The sequence below is a fragment of the Typha angustifolia genome, chromosome 11 (genome assembly GCF_048772165.1).
Source record: "Typha angustifolia cultivar Huaian chromosome 11, ASM4877216v1, whole genome shotgun sequence".
NCBI lineage: Eukaryota > Viridiplantae > Streptophyta > Magnoliopsida > Poales > Typhaceae > Typha > Typha angustifolia.
This window is the reverse complement of record NC_133249.1, coordinates 388468-403835: the sequence shown is the minus strand read 5'-3', so window position 1 is coordinate 403835 and position 15368 is coordinate 388468. Positions and strand designations below refer to the sequence as shown.

General features: G+C 38.7%; 3 protein-coding genes across 6 annotated transcripts; all 3 read right to left on the bottom strand.

Annotated features, from left to right (window-relative positions):
• Positions 1-2: 2 nt before the first annotated feature.
• On the bottom strand, positions 3-2906 carry LOC140771326 (uncharacterized). Of its 2 annotated transcripts, none has more exons than XM_073112815.1 (6): positions 2642-2906; positions 2447-2546; positions 2232-2300; positions 1526-2137; positions 971-1342; positions 3-402 (listed from the first exon to the last, which is right to left on the bottom strand). In XM_073112815.1, the coding sequence occupies exons 1-6, from the start codon at positions 2734-2736 to the stop codon at positions 298-300; spliced, it is 1353 nt and encodes a 450-aa protein (XP_072968916.1). In that variant the 5' UTR covers positions 2737-2906; the 3' UTR covers positions 3-297. The 2 variants fall into 2 exon arrangements, with proteins under 2 accessions (XP_072968916.1, XP_072968914.1); XM_073112813.1 differs by having other exon boundaries at positions 1526-2140; positions 2642-2903.
• Positions 2907-4138: 1232 nt separating this feature from the next.
• On the bottom strand, positions 4139-7685 carry LOC140770047 (GTP-binding protein BRASSINAZOLE INSENSITIVE PALE GREEN 2, chloroplastic). The gene is made up of 3 exons (XM_073111025.1): positions 6315-7685; positions 4900-5067; positions 4139-4783 (listed from the first exon to the last, which is right to left on the bottom strand). Exons 1-3 carry the CDS (start codon positions 7614-7616, stop codon positions 4451-4453), a joined length of 1803 nt encoding a protein of 600 aa, XP_072967126.1. The 5' UTR covers positions 7617-7685; the 3' UTR covers positions 4139-4450.
• Positions 7686-7815: 130 nt separating this feature from the next.
• Positions 7816-15270, bottom strand: LOC140770048 (V-type proton ATPase subunit B 2-like). 3 transcript variants are annotated; one of them, XM_073111027.1, is made up of 15 exons: positions 15017-15144; positions 14513-14583; positions 13799-13854; positions 13608-13706; positions 12773-12832; positions 12221-12332; positions 11907-12115; positions 10779-10910; positions 10486-10623; positions 9578-9728; positions 9160-9242; positions 8886-8933; positions 8699-8752; positions 8534-8617; positions 7816-8340 (listed from the first exon to the last, which is right to left on the bottom strand). In XM_073111027.1, exons 2-15 carry the CDS (start codon positions 14568-14570, stop codon positions 8155-8157), a joined length of 1470 nt encoding a protein of 489 aa, XP_072967128.1. In that variant the 5' UTR covers positions 14571-14583; positions 15017-15144; the 3' UTR covers positions 7816-8154. The 3 variants fall into 3 exon arrangements, with proteins under 3 accessions (XP_072967128.1, XP_072967127.1, XP_072967129.1); XM_073111026.1 differs by lacking the exon at positions 15017-15144 and adding an exon at positions 15150-15270 and having other exon boundaries at positions 7817-8340; XM_073111028.1 differs by lacking the exon at positions 15017-15144 and adding an exon at positions 15150-15270 and having other exon boundaries at positions 7817-8340; positions 10779-10907.
• Positions 15271-15368: the final 98 nt, after the last annotated feature.

Below are 15368 nucleotides of genomic sequence, written 5' to 3'. Positions count from 1 at the left end.
TATCTACTGCAATTCTGTAAAGTATAATACATTACTGCATCTAAATACATCTCTTATCTTTACACTGATATGGGAATGTCTGTGGGCTTAAACAACTACCAGCCACCATTAATACCCATCCAATATAGTTGAAGCAAATGGTTCAGAACAACTGAACAACCCCCAACTCATTCCAGATGTGTCTGTTTAAGATTCTCAGGATATTGTCTTCTTCTCAAGCTTTCACTATCTTTGAAGGCAATGGATCAAATGCGGCTATGTAGTTGTACACCTACTCTCTTCAAGCATTTGAAGTAGTCAGAATGGATGGCTTATCCCTGAGCTTAAGGGAGAGTTAAGATTCATGCCATCAATTGCGCTGTTCATTGCTTCTTCGAATAGAGCCTCATTCCAATCGCAGTCCTGGTCATCAACAGCAATACAATAGATTAATTTTACACTTCAAATCCAAGAAAAGAACACCTTCTCTTCTTTTATTTTGAAAAGTTCATCTACCACAATAGATTATTTACTTTTGTTAGTCAAGGGACTTCATAGCATGGAATATATTGTGGAACAAGTCATCTTTGGTGGCTGAATAGGTTTTCTAGTTTGCAGGCATTGCATCAGAATAGAGCTAATTTCTTGAGCATGCTCTAGACTTTGCTTTAATTTGCTGTTCTTGTTAAATAATTCAAAATAATTCTACAAGGGCAAGGTCAATAGTGACCGCATGGCTGATCAGCTGAACCAGTCGTCAGCTATCATTTTAATTACATTATATCCTTCTCGGAGGAGATAACTGCCATGAATTAGTCTCTACTATAAAAAAAAAATATCTTGTCAAGAGGTTGAGATGTTTGGATTGAGCAAGGGATAAGGAGAGGAGAAAATATAACTAGTTTCTATATTGAAAATATAGTTGGTCACAAATCAAGTACAAACAGGAAAGAGTATATTTGCTTAGTATGAATATGTGTAGTATACATACCTTAATTTGTATCTTTATGCTTGCTCTTGCAAATAAGCTCATCTGAGGAGAATATGTTTGAGCTTCTACTGATAATAAGCTAAGAGCTGTGATCCTCTGAAGGCATTCAAGTATGTGGAGAATCAATTCAATGATATCACATTCTACTCTGACTGTTATTCTCACATTAATGTGTTGCAATTCTGGCGACGGTGCAGAGGCTTTGAGTATTTGAAGTTGTATGCCTCCGCTTGTGCCATTGGCATCCTTAATTTGGTTTGAAGGATGCAGAAGTTTCTCTAGCTTGCTGTTCTTCTCTTGGAGCTCATAGATTTGTGCTTCCAGAGTACTTAAGTAGTTCTTTGCATTGATGAGCACTGAAGTCTTGTCTTTCTGAAGTAAGTTAAGAAGAAAAGAGAGAACAACAAAAGATCAGCAAAGTAAATGTAGATTGATCAACTAATTTTCATGGAGCTAACTAGTTGAATTGCTTAACAACATAACAGAAGGACTGCCTTGATCCTTACTGTTTACTGTTTCAGATAAGAAAGGTGAGTTTTTCTACCAATTTCATACCTTAGATCCATGGGGGAGTAGCATCCTCAGTTCCTGAAAACTTGCATTAAGCTTCTGTCGCCGTCTGCGTTCAGATATAACATGGTGCAACTGGTTGTTAGCTGGTTGTCTTTCCTGCATTCTTGTCTCAGAAGATAATGAATCGATTCTTCTCAACATGGCGATCGACATTTTCATCATCTTCTGGCTACACAAGTCCTTCTTAGGTTCAAATTTCGCGACGAAGGATGAGGTATAAGGTCCGAATGCTACTGCTCGACGAAATGCCTGAGCTCCATGGACTTGAGCCTCATTGTTTGGATTTGAGACCACAGAAGGGGAAGAAGAGGAAGAAGATGAAGTCGATGAGATGACGGCCATCATCGCTCTTGTGATTGCCACATCGCTATCGCTCTCCAGAGAAGGTAATTGAAAGACATTGTGGTTTACTTTGTGGACAGCGTCCAGGTGTTGAGTCACTGCTTTTGAAGTAGTCTTCTTCAAATTGTTGAGCTCCATATAAGAATTTGCTTTGATATTACCAAGCTTAGATGAATAGTCTGAACTACCATCCGAAAGCGATTGGATCGAAGACAACGAAGACGAAGGTTGAGAAATCTTTTGTGCAACCATCTGCTGTAATAATTCAGCAATATATTCAGAAAGAGATCAAAAGCATAATTGAGCTAATAAGGAAGTGAAACTATCGACAGCCATAGTGAATTACATTAGTTGTCATTGGCGTCCTAAATCCGATTGATCCAGTACTATTGCATCCTTTGGTCTGTACTTCTTTCTGAAACACAGAAAGCTCACCATTGATCAGTTACACTAAAAGATATAACTGAATATTACTATTCATCAATCTGAATTCCAGCTTCCTGCAATAACAAAATCAAATCCAACATAAATTTATTGAAAATCACTTCTACTCATCATCACCTGATAGAACTGCTGCTCCATTGGATTTGCAGCTGGATTCATGAGATTAGCATCTCCAAGCTCAAAGCGTGTGTAGCCTTGGCCATATGCAGATCCAGAGCTACAAGTTGGAAATGAAACCAAAGCCAGTCAATAAAAACACACACACACTCTCTCTCTCTCTCCCAATTAATTCAAAATTCATACATCACATACTCATTATCCATGCTATACAAGTTTCCCCAGTCGCATTCGAACGGTCTCTGAGCGCAATCTTTCTCACTTTCATTGAAGTAATACCATCCATCCATGAGGATTAAAACGAACAACTGGTTGTGCCAAGTGATCAAACATAAAGGAGCAAGACACAGATTATAGAATATGCGACCGTAAGCACTGGGGATAAGAGACAAGAGAAAGAGACGCCACTATAGTTGGAGGGGGAGAGGTTTTTAAGTGATAAGTAATAAGATGCGGTGGAGTTTGGTTAATATAATGGCGTGCTTACTTGTTCTTCTGCTTAATTGTACTGCAAGTGGGGAGTACAATGAATGGAACAGTGGTGGGTTAGTAGCCATAGAAATAGATGGTTGGTCAAAGTTGGACGCACATGAGCAGTTTGAACAGTCAAACGCGGAGGCATAAAGTAACCAACAAATTTGAGGTCCCTAATGCTAATGGATGGATAATGATGTTTCTTAAGGAATACTAATTTCGGTTCAAGATAAATAGATCTAGCTAATCATTTTGTTTACTAGAGCGTTATATATGCATATGATTTGAGCTCAAATATCACGTATATATATATATAATTTTTTTATTTTTTTTTCTGCTCTAATGTACTTTGATTTTGGACCGGTCGGACCGACAAAAGAGCAAAAGCGAGTTTGAAAGATCGAAGAGCTCCAAAAAAACCTTTGGATTCTGTCGGGTTATCTTCTCTTTTTCTCTTTTTGTGATGTAGATATGGACATGGGACGAGTAATTTCTCGTATGTTTTGGAAGTTTCAGATTTGGTTGGATCAATTGGAATCTTATAAAAGTAGGGAGAGGGAGAAAGTATTGAAGTATAATAAAAGATTAGGTTTACTCTTTTCTATTGGCATATGGGTGAATTCACAAATTATTACTCGTTAGTTTTCCTTATTAAACCAGAAATAGATGAAGTAAACAACAACGAACAAAATGGACAGTTTATGGTCTAATTTATTGTTCCTTAGTTTCTGAATCTATGGGTAAAATAAAATTAGCACTCGTGGATTATCTACTACGACCAAGTAAAAAGAGTAGTGCCAGGTCATGTTGACCCCCCTTGGCTTTCTTTGTAAGAAATCTATTATTAAAAAACGCTTTATAGTTAATTAAAATTAGAGTTAGCTAATCCATCACATACAGGCCGCCGTCATACTCTACAAAATGCCTATTTTATTATTAGTGAAGAAGGATCCCCAATAGAAATGGGTTTGGATTTATAATTTTATATGCGTGCCCCCAATTAGATAACAGTTGAAGCCTTCCTCTTTTGAATTTAATTCTTCTTTTCTCTTTCAATAAAAAGTTCCAGAGGGTAAAATCCATACAGACTTGTCCTTAGTCCTGGTCAAAAATAATTATATGAGTAATCTAAAACTTATCATTCATTAGCTTCTCTTACAAAGAAAATCTCTTAGAAATAAGAAACTAAATTTATTGTTATGTCCAAACAGTCTCCGATGAATCAAAATTCTTCTATAAACAAAGAGAAGGCATGCTTAAAGATGCCTACCATATATACTCTAGGGTTTTAGTACCCGGGAGTTTGTCAACTGCTCAAGTCTCTTCCATTGAGAAGTATCTAAATAACCAACACCGAGATTTATCTAGTGTCTGTGGCCCTCCAATCTCACAATTTGATTCAGGATAGTAATCAATCACTTCTGAGAAGTAGCAGAATAGCTGCTCCACGCAACATCAATTTTTAGACTCCAAACTGGATAATTAAGCACCCATAACTACATCATCTTTAATTGAAGGTGGGGAAGCTGATCATGAATTGCTAACAACCTTTTTCTTCTCGTTTTTACCGCATTTCAGCTTACTTGATGATCTATCGGCTTGTGAGACTATCTTTGACACGGTGAATCCTGCTTCTTCAAATATCGATGCTCTTTTAGGGATGAGAGAGTTCCGTAGTACAACATCGACACAGTCATATGTCCAAATACCTAAAACAGCATCTCCCTTTAGCCCAATGGCAAACCACCCAAGACCTGCAGCTGCTATATCAACAGAACTTGCATCCCAACTGTTCCCAGTAACAGTAAATTCCCTTCTTACCCATTTGCCAAGCTCATTGACCCGGTTTTCACCAATAGGTGGCTGCAGTATATGTCATAGTAAATGCATAAGCTCCACCCAGCATAATAAAGAAATATATAATCTGGCAAAATGAATATGGAAAAGTTTGTGAAGTCGAGCAAGAAAAGAAAGGATACCTGCAGCTGCAAGCCAAAATGTTTTTCTATCATTGAGGAGGCATTTTCTGCCTTCCCCATGTGAAGCGGAAGAAGCGGTGATGCCCATACTGTAACGTAGATTGTATCTGCCGATGATTCCTCGACATCTAGCCTCATCAGACCACCAATATGAACAGAATGTCCCACCTGTGAACAAGTGAGTTGATACATGTGAGCACATCTAGAAAAAAAAACAACAAGCAAATTCTTTGTTCTACATGATTTTAAGTTGCTTTCTGATAATAGATTGTGTTGCAGTCATGCAAAATATTTGAGATGGTTATCTCGAAGGAACTCTACAATAACAGAAGGTCCATATGCAACAAGCTGCTCTCTTGCTCAAGATTTTGGTAAGGAAGCCAAAGGAGGAATATGGGAAGGAAATTCTGCAGAGGAGTCTAGAGGTGCACTGGACATGTCCCCATATTTTCCCTTCAGGAAATTAACCTGTCGTAAGTGGGGTACTAAGAAATCACCTCGTGATGGAAAAAGAAAATTTTGTTTCATAGCTGCAGAAATTTATGGACTCAATTCAATGAGTTGCATAGAACCTAGTCTCTCATTGTTCATGCCTTGATTGTGTCATAGAAGGCATGTTCCAACTTCCAACCTATTCTCAACTTATCTACAGGTATTATTCCCTGACAAAATCAGCAAAACAGAGCATACAACATGAAAGCAGATATTTAACACTTTTCTCTGCTTATTCCGCATCATACAAGGATGTTCTTTAAGATGATGGGACACTTGGGAATGTTCATTAATATAATGGAATGGAATTTTTTTTACCAATTACTATACGGAAGCCGAATTCCCTAATCAGCATTTTTGCTGCATGACACCAAGTTCACCCCAATCAAGTAATCCAGAATCACATAAGCAAGAACTTCGCTTGAACTAGATGGCTACTCCGGCGTTCCCCACATAATCAATTTTAAGCTCATATCATGATATCCCCATCGAGTGGCCCATGTCTACATATTTTTGGACCCTCTTCCCATCTAGTAGTCCATAAAAAGTACTTTAAACTCTCCTCAGAAACACCAAAGATGCATGACATAACATATTTTTCCTTCTGTGTATTTAAATTGCTCTTCTAGATCATGCATGATAACACCAAATCCTCCAAGAACATAACCTCTATGATAAACCCCTCTATTTATCTAAGCACATCTGACTGCAACTCAAAGATATATGCTTATGAAAGAAAAGGCAGAGTTGACGAATTAAAATATGTAAGCAGTAAACAACTATGAGAGGAGTAATACATGTTACAGGCAGACAGAGATGAACCTTCAATGTGTAACCTTAGGCTGCAAACTACTTGGTGTTTTACAAATAAACATAGAAAAATATGAACTGAAAGCATAACAAAAGCAATTAGTAAAACCAACCTTGATCCTGTAAGTTCTCGGCCTCAATTCCTTGCTCATATTCACCAGCTTCTGCTCCTCCCTCGTCAACCTCGTCGTGATCTGGTAAGGATGCAGAATCCCCGGCGTATCGAACAGCTTCACCTGCCCACCAAGGACGCCCTCCACCCTTACAATCCCTAATGTCGTTCCCGGCACCGGCGCCTCAGTCAAGTGGCTCACATTCCCCACTGAGCACCTCCCCATTGCGTTAATCAACGTCGACTTCCCCGCATTCTGCGCTCCAACCGCCCACACGTTTCCCCTCGCTCCTGCGAGCTCCCTCACGTGCTCCACCAGCTCCCTCACGCCCCAATTCTTCGCCGCGCTCACCAGGTGCACCCCGGCGATTTTAATCACCCCACCGACCCGCGCCCGCTTCCTCGCCCACTCCTCGAGCCAATCCGGCGAGATGGAGGACGGCGGGAGGAGGTCGACTTTGGAAACGACGAGGACGACTCGGGGGACGTTCGCCGGCTCGTTTCGTTTCCAATTGGCGGAGTGGGCGTCGATGGATGCGGAGACGAGGCGAGCGACCTTGCGGGGGAAGGAGCCGTCGAAGTCGGCGGCGTCGACGACCATAAGGACGACGTTGCGGGGTCCGGATGGGGAGGCCATTTTGGGTGCGACGGCGCGGTCGAAGTCGAAATCTGGGAGGAGGTTCTCGGCGGAGGGGTTCTTTACTTGGCCGTAGTGGCGAAGAGAGTGGCAGCGAGCGCAAACTAAAGGAGGACGAGAAGGTTTGGAGTCGTCCTGTTCTGGCTTTTGGAGGGGAAAGAGACCAGATTTGAGGGAGAGGGAGAGGTGAGCATCGTCGTCGTCGTCGATGAGGTCGAGACGGGCACGGTAGTCGGGTGATTTGGGAGAAGGAGGGGAGAAGAAACCGGGAAGTGTGGGGTCAGAGTCTTGCATGTGGACGCCGCAGCCGGGGCAGAGGGGAAGAGAAGGGAGGTTGGAATCAGAGGAGTCATAGCATCCGCCGCGGAGAAGAGAGAGAGGAGGAGGAGGAGGAGGAGGAGAGGAAGGTGAATGAGAAGAGAAGGGACGGAGGAGAGGAAGTGGGGATGGAGAAGTAGGAGGTGGAAGATATGGGGGTGGTGATGGTGGTGGAGAAGTAGATAAGTAAAGAGGGAGGCGGTAGAGCTTATTAGTTGATCTCGGAAGTGATAGCTTCCGAGCGACGTGAAGCATCGCGGATTCGTTCTTCGTTCTCTCGCTTCGTCTTCTACTTCTTCTTCTTATGCTGGTGTTAAGCAAGGAGGCTATGGTGGTCTGGTCTAACATTAAATGGCAGAACCCTAATTGGAAATATCAATACCATATCATATTAAACTATACTAAAGTGCTGTTAAACATTTAACATGATCAAATCATGGGATTTTAATGTGACGCGATGAGACTCTCTGGCTTCTTTTTTTCTTGCCCGTCGCCTGTCGGACAAAAATTAAAGTGTATTCCTGAGAACAAAGAAGAGTAATTTTTTGTCCATGGGGGAGAAACAGACCAAAATTTTATCAAGGATGAACAAATAAAAGAGTCTTCCCTTGACTTATTTGTCCACAAGAATGAATCCATAAGAATGTCTACTACGTAATGACCAACCAACTTTTGTAGACAATGATGTCTAAAATTACAGATATAACAAGAGCCAAAGAGATCATGTAACCAAATTCGCCCAGCAAGAGGGATAGATAACCTCAATTGAAAAAGAAAAGAAAAGAAAAACTCAACTCAACTCGACTCTGGGTTTGATAAATAACCATCACTTTATTCGCTTTGGCTCCCTCCCATGGACTTTGCAACAGGGTGCTTCATTGGCATCTTAATGGGATGCATCTCGACTGTAGTACTGATCTAGAGTCTTTGCAGGAATACGATGAAGAAGCTCGCGTGGAAAGATGCGAAGCAATGTCCATGCAAGATCGAGCGATTGGAAGATGTTGCGTGTATCGTATGCTCCTTGAGTGACAAACTTCCTTTCGAACTTGTCCAAGAACTCCAGGTAGAGCTGTCATTTAAACAACTTCAGTTAAAGAGAAGGAAAAAACAAAAAAAGCTAAAAAAAATGCTTGGGAGGCATTGAGAGAGGTTAGTGCATGTCTATTCATAATAAACCATTTGCATGTGCACGTTCATGTATATCAGTATATGCATACTGTATGAATGAGAGAGAGAGAGAGAGAGAGAGAGAGTAAAGAGACCAAATCTTCGGATGAAAGTGCTTCCTCGCCAACAACTGCTTTCATTGCCTGAACATCCTTCCCGATAGCATAATTGGCATAAAGCTGAAGCACAAACAGAACAAGTTCATCGTCTCAAGAACAGATCTCTGTTACTTGTAGCAGAGACTATATACAGCAACTGACCTGGTTAGACACATCAGCATGATCACGGCGAGTCATGCCCTCTCCTATAGCGCTCTGCAAGGAATTAACCAGTGAAGAGAATGATCTATATGCTTATACCTTTAAACAGCCATCCACTTTGTCTGGGAAAGGAACTTCTTAAATTGAGGGGAAAAAAAAAATAAGCCCTTGAAATTGAGAAACTCACCTTCATAAGTCGTGAGAGTGATGGAAGGACATTGATGGGTGGGTAGATCTGTTTAGATATATTTAAGGTTCAGAATTCACAAGAAAAAAGTACAAACAAACATAATAGCTACAAAGCATAAAGTAAAATGTATTGTCAATTCTGAAGCTACTCTTTATATATGCACTGCTAAGAGAACAAAATGGTAAAAAGTTTGGAAAACTAGCATATTTATTTGCAATTTGCAACTTCTTTGAGCATTAATGATAATACTAAAAAACAAATTATGCATTACCTGTCGATTGTGGAGTTGCCTGTCAATGTATATTTGACCCTCAGTGATATAACCGGTAAGATCTGGAGTGGGATGTGTAATATCTGTTCGGCAGCGTAAGACAATTGAGTAAAAAAGAAATGAAATTAAGGACCTTACGCTTACTCAAATACAATAGAAAGATATGTAGAAGGACAAAAATGGCATTGAGAGGTTCGGAATCTCAGATAACTACCCCATCATAAAAACATGCCCCGGCAAAAACTTATCAGCAATAAGAAATGTCTCAAACATCCACTAATTGATATTTCACTGAATATCGACAAAATAACAATTTCATAAACAAAAAAAGCATCAGTCAGTATTTTGATGAACATACTATCTGTTGGAAACAGGCTACAGTACATTAATATTTTGCAAAGAGAACATTAAAACTTACCGTCGTTTGGCATAGTTAAAATAGGTATCTGAGTGATTGATCCTTTTCTTCCTTCTATACGACCAGCTCGTTCATATATTGTTGCCAGATCAGTATACATGTAGCCAGGATAACCACGCCTACCTGGCACTTCTTCTCGAGCAGCCGAAACCTGAAAGGAGAATAGATGTGATAAACTCAAGAAGACCTAACTGTAATCAAGCTCAGCTAGACAACACTGAAAATGCATATTTTTAATCTCCATAAAGTTATATTATTCAAATTTTAAATTTAATATGTAGTACTTGATATATGATGTATGACACTATGACCAACTTGAAAATTTATGTGTATATATGTTAATTATGGTAATATTTCAATTTCAAGTCCTATACTAATATCAAGTATTTAGGCAAATGTAGTTATATCTGCTTGATTCAAGCTTCAATTAAACATGAGTCAGAGTTAATATAGCTAAAAAAAAGGCCAAATTTGATTTTTCTTTTTCTGAAATGCAATTGAGATAAGATCAAGATAGAGCTTGGGCTGGCTTGAGAACAAGCTTTGTTCCAGCCAATTATTGCTCCTGCATGACCGAGCTTGATTGTAGAAGTGAGGCCCAAATCCATTTCAAGCAGCACTTGGCTACACATACCACAGGTCTCCTATAAAGATGATGTACTCCTTAGATTAGCAAGTGCAGCCACAGAAAGCATTGTCACATTATCTGAAATCCTTCAGGTTTAGCTGAATTTTATTTTAAGTTCAAGCATCCGCATAGGCAGTGAGCATAATAATGTGAGAATCAATTAAGTGGCAGAGGAAGTTATAACTGATAGCTTGTCAAGACAGACCTACCACTACTGTACTCACATATATTACAACATCTCATAAAGTACGTCCAACTAAGAAAAAGAAAAAGTCCTTACTTCACGAAGTGCATCAGCATATGAGCTCATATCAGTTAGGATGACAAGAACATGCTTCCCACATTCATAAGCTAAGTACTCTGCGGTAGTGAGAGCAATTCGAGGGGTGATGATACGCTCAATAGTAGGGTCATTTGCCTGCAAGAAAGAGGAATAGAAAAATCAATGGAACATACATAACTTTAAATGCTCATTTATTTTCAACCATGAATCCAGATTCCTAATAAACAGACAAATAAATGGCATGACTTTAGAAAATAATCAAATGACAAAGGGCAGGTCTAGTAAAATACCAGATTCAGAAATAGTGTCACTCTCTCCATAGAACCATTTTCTTCAAAATCACGTTTAAAAAACTGAGCTGTTTCCATGTTTACTCCCATAGCTGCAAAAACAATAGCAAAATTGTCCTCTTCCCTGTCCTGCTGATTCAAATAGGATAGTCAGCTTGAACTGAGGATTTAGGAGTCAATAGTAGGGCCCTTGCTTTCCCTCGGTCCCTTTCCTAGACTAAGAAACAAGCAATGCACATGGTCCAAACCATAACTTGTCAAATATGACACTTCTAAGAAAATTAAAAATTACATGAAGTCACCTGCAAAGTGCAAATGCAGTAGACTAAAATGTGGTCTTGAATTATGAAATGTATGCATGAAGTGGATATAATGAAACACACTGAAGAATTAGCCCTAAGATATCGGTCAAGATTTGCAAGTGGAGCATAGCATTACGAACAATATCCAGATCAAGGCAGATGCTCATCTGGTTCTCCCAGACAGCTTACCTAGATGATATATAAGGCATTGACATGGACTATCAATTAGGAGAAATCTAGCATTCTCATTGACCCTAAAATCAAATTGTAATTCCATTTAAGTGCAAATAAGACCAAATAAATTATCAAGGGATGTAAGGAAAATACTACTGGTTCTACTCCTGATATGAATAATTTGCTTGAACTAAATTTCCAGAAGGGGACATAGTACATAGTATTGCAGGCAGGCAGAGTGTGGCTTAACATGTATTTGGTAAGCAACTACATGTGAGGGTGTGTCATGGACCAGGTTAAGCACAACTAAAAATAGTAACATTTCATAAAGAAAAAGGAAAAGTGAAAAGCATATTAGACTACCTATTCAAGTTTACGGTAAGAAATTTTACTAAACAACTGCCATACAAAAATTTTGAGAAACTACAAAGTAGATTTGATGCAAATTAATGCAAAGAAACAAAAAAGGAAAACGGAAGAACAACATGACCAAAAAAGTCCTGGGTGCATAGTAATTTGATGCTAAGTAGATAATGCAGCATAGAGTACCAAGAAATTCCTCATGTTCAACATACCCAGAAGCAACAAAATGATAAGAAGCTAGAATCAGCCATAACAAAATATTAAAAACAAAAAAGGTAGGTTCATATACCCCCAAGAGATTGTCAGACTTCTCTAATCGCTTCACAAGACCAGCCTGACGGCAAATCTGAGCGGCAATTTCATTATGTGGAAGCCCAGCAGCTGAAAAAAGAGGAATCTTCTGCCCTCGAGCAATAGAGTTCATAACATCAATGGTAGATATCCCCGTCTGAATCATCTCTTCAGGATAAGTCCTCTCACTGGGATTGATAGAACTTCCTGCAACAGAATCATAAGAACCAGTCACATACATCACAATTATGTACTCTGGGTCAAAAAATAACAACACTATTGGCACATAAGCATCTTCAGTTCCTAACACACCAGAAATATCCAAGTATGCCTCGGGCAGTATAGGTGGCCCATTGTCTATAGGTTTCCCAGAACCATTAAAAATGCGTCCAAGCATATCCAATGAAACAGGGGTTTTCAGAACCTGCATATAAGCATTACAAAATCATTAATAGCAAGAAAAAGACACTATATTTGAAAGACACCAATTTTCAACTTCAGGTCACAAAAATTACTGAAACTTTCCACTAAAGCAAGAACTCAAATTGTCTTTTTTTATCCTAAATCTATAGAATAAACTGTTGCTTCTAGTCTAGATTCCCATCTTCGGTTCCCTAGCAATAAAGAGGCAGCTTTCATTATCTTTCCTTCTAAACTAAACCATTTTTTTTTTCTATTCAAACTTCGCCAATGGCTTGAAGGACATAATCTTTCTGTGACAAAAATAAATTGCTTGAGTTGAAAAGAAAATTATCCAAAGAAAGTGAAACACAACTACCTAGAAGAGAGTGAGCACATGCTTAAATATGAGAGCAGACACGACTGTAAATTAGCAACAATATTGTCAAAGAGTAGACCGATTACCTCCCCAGTGAATTGCACTGTTGTATATTTGTTATCAATACCTGATGTTCCTTCAAAAACCTGCCAACAAACAATAGACCATACCCAAATTATACATAATAAGATGACAGCAATGAAACATGGAAGTCAAGGACATAAATCCTATGGGGAGAAATGCAAAAATTTGACAGGCATGTCAGACTAAACGTGAACTTTACAAAATTACAAGAAACTGAATGAATTAAAGATAGAAATGACTCAATCGAGATAGAAATGACTCAATCGAGAACGGATATAAAAAGAATTATTATTGATGAAAGATGACAGAAGTGAAATGTGTAAGTCAAGAACATAAATTTATGGGAGAAAATTGCAGACATCCGGGAGGCATGTCAGACCAAGCATGAAAGAGAGCAAAATTTTTAAAAAATTACGAGGAACTAAATGAATTAAAGATATAGAGACACTTATCATTGATGCACTATTACCAATATGAAAATTAAGTGCTTGATACAGCTATAGACATCATGGACTAAAATGAATCCTGTGATTCATAATCTCAAGTCCAAACATCAAATTATCTGATTACAGAATCTAAGTCTTCATTCCAGGTGATGCAAAAAGAAAGACAAAAAGAGGACGCACTAGATCTATCGCATGCATCGAATTAAGAAGAGAAGATAATACCCAGACAATTCAGAGATTTGTCGTTCGACAAAAAGGAGCAAGTGTTATGCCCCAAGACAACATTGTCTATGTAGAAACCAAATTGCAGAATTGAAATGGAGGTAGAAAAAATAATAGAAACATTTGCTTCATTAATAAAAGCTAGCATAACGGAGAAACGACTAATTACTTGAACAACAGCTTTCTCCCCATCAACTTCCAGCACTTGACCACGCCTAGTTGTGCCATCTCCTAGTCTTATATTGACAATTTCTTGATATTTAGGACCCTGAAAATGCATTTTTTTAAGTCAAATCATTAGTAAGATGTAAAAGTATAACCAACATTGTTGCAAAGATGGTTGATTATAAGGTCACATACCTTCACTTTTTCCAAGATGACCAGAGGGCCAGCAACACCAGAAACGGTCCTATATTCTGCAAGATATGAAAGAAAAGGACCAAAATTTCAAACCAACATACTTTTACGACTCTACACTACTATCACAAAAGATTGGTCCTAAATAGATCAAATTATACAGTACAACGTGCAACGAAAAATGGAAGTATGGAATGTAGCACATATTGTACATATTGCACACAATTAAAGGGAAAAGCTACAAAGCTTGATAGATAATATTGGCATTGAAAACGAAGAAAGATGCTGAGAAATTTGGAGCCAGATATAACTTAATCGTGAGAAATACAGCAGAGCACACAGAAGTCTCAATGCCTTCCAAAGAAGAGCTAACTGCTAAAGAAGAAAAGGAAAAATGATATTTCTCAATGTACCCTAAATAAGCTATTTCTGAACTACAGAGCAATATCACTGTTCACCAAGCAGAACCACTAGCAACAAAACACATAGTATCCAATAGAATGAGACAAAGGAAAAATAGATAAAATCTAGAAGATCAATGAAATTTCAAGCGATCATCTTTGAGCTGAAATTTATAAATGCTCATGGAAGCTAGCAACACTGAATTCTCCTTCCCAAGTATTAAGCATTGCAAAGATGAATCTGAAAATATTATCACAAGATGAGAGACAAGAACAACATAGATAACTATGTCATGTTGGTAATGGAACTACGTACCCATGCCAATCTCCAGCGATCCTTCCTCCATGTCAGAACTACTCTTTTCCACAACCATACTCAATAAAAGCCTAAGATAAGGGCAACAAAACAACAGCTAATAGCAAATCATTACATCATATATAAACTAATACACAAATATCAAATCTAATTAATAAGATAAGCGAATAAGAACCGGAGAGAAAGCCCAACTTAAAATTTTAGTGCTTACAGTGATCAAAGTCTTTCACAAGATGGAAGAGAAGTTATGATACAAAGTACAATCAATAGAAGGGACCTAAAAATCCATCATTTCCAAAATGCACACAGATCTACGAAATGAATCTAATATAGAAACACCAGGACGAACCAATAACAATAAGGATCATAAATGTCGTCTAAAGATCGAATAGATGAGCTATCTTCTTAACGATCTGGACCTGAGAAGGAAATAATAATCTAATACCGGAAATAAATGCTAGATCAATAGCAGCTTCCCTTCCCTAGTATACATTTCTCTCCTACCTTTTGATCAAATGATCTAGCAAAGAATCAAGCGATCTTCTCTGATCACTCTCATATATAAATCAAACAAATCGAGACAAAAGCAATCTCGCAAGCAAATGATAGATTACGTCGCTTAAGATGCACAGCGTACCAAATCGAAGCAGGAGAGAGCTCCACGGAGAGGAAGGCGCCGGGAAAAAGCTTGCCTTGGATTCTATCTGAGTGAAAGGGATCAGAGATCGACGAGGGAGGCGACAGATGGAAAAATCGAAACTAATCGCGCCCTTTTATAAATTACCTTACATGTTCATTTATTTACAAACTCCGATCACCGCTCAACAGAGAGAGAGTAATCTCATCCGCTCATTTG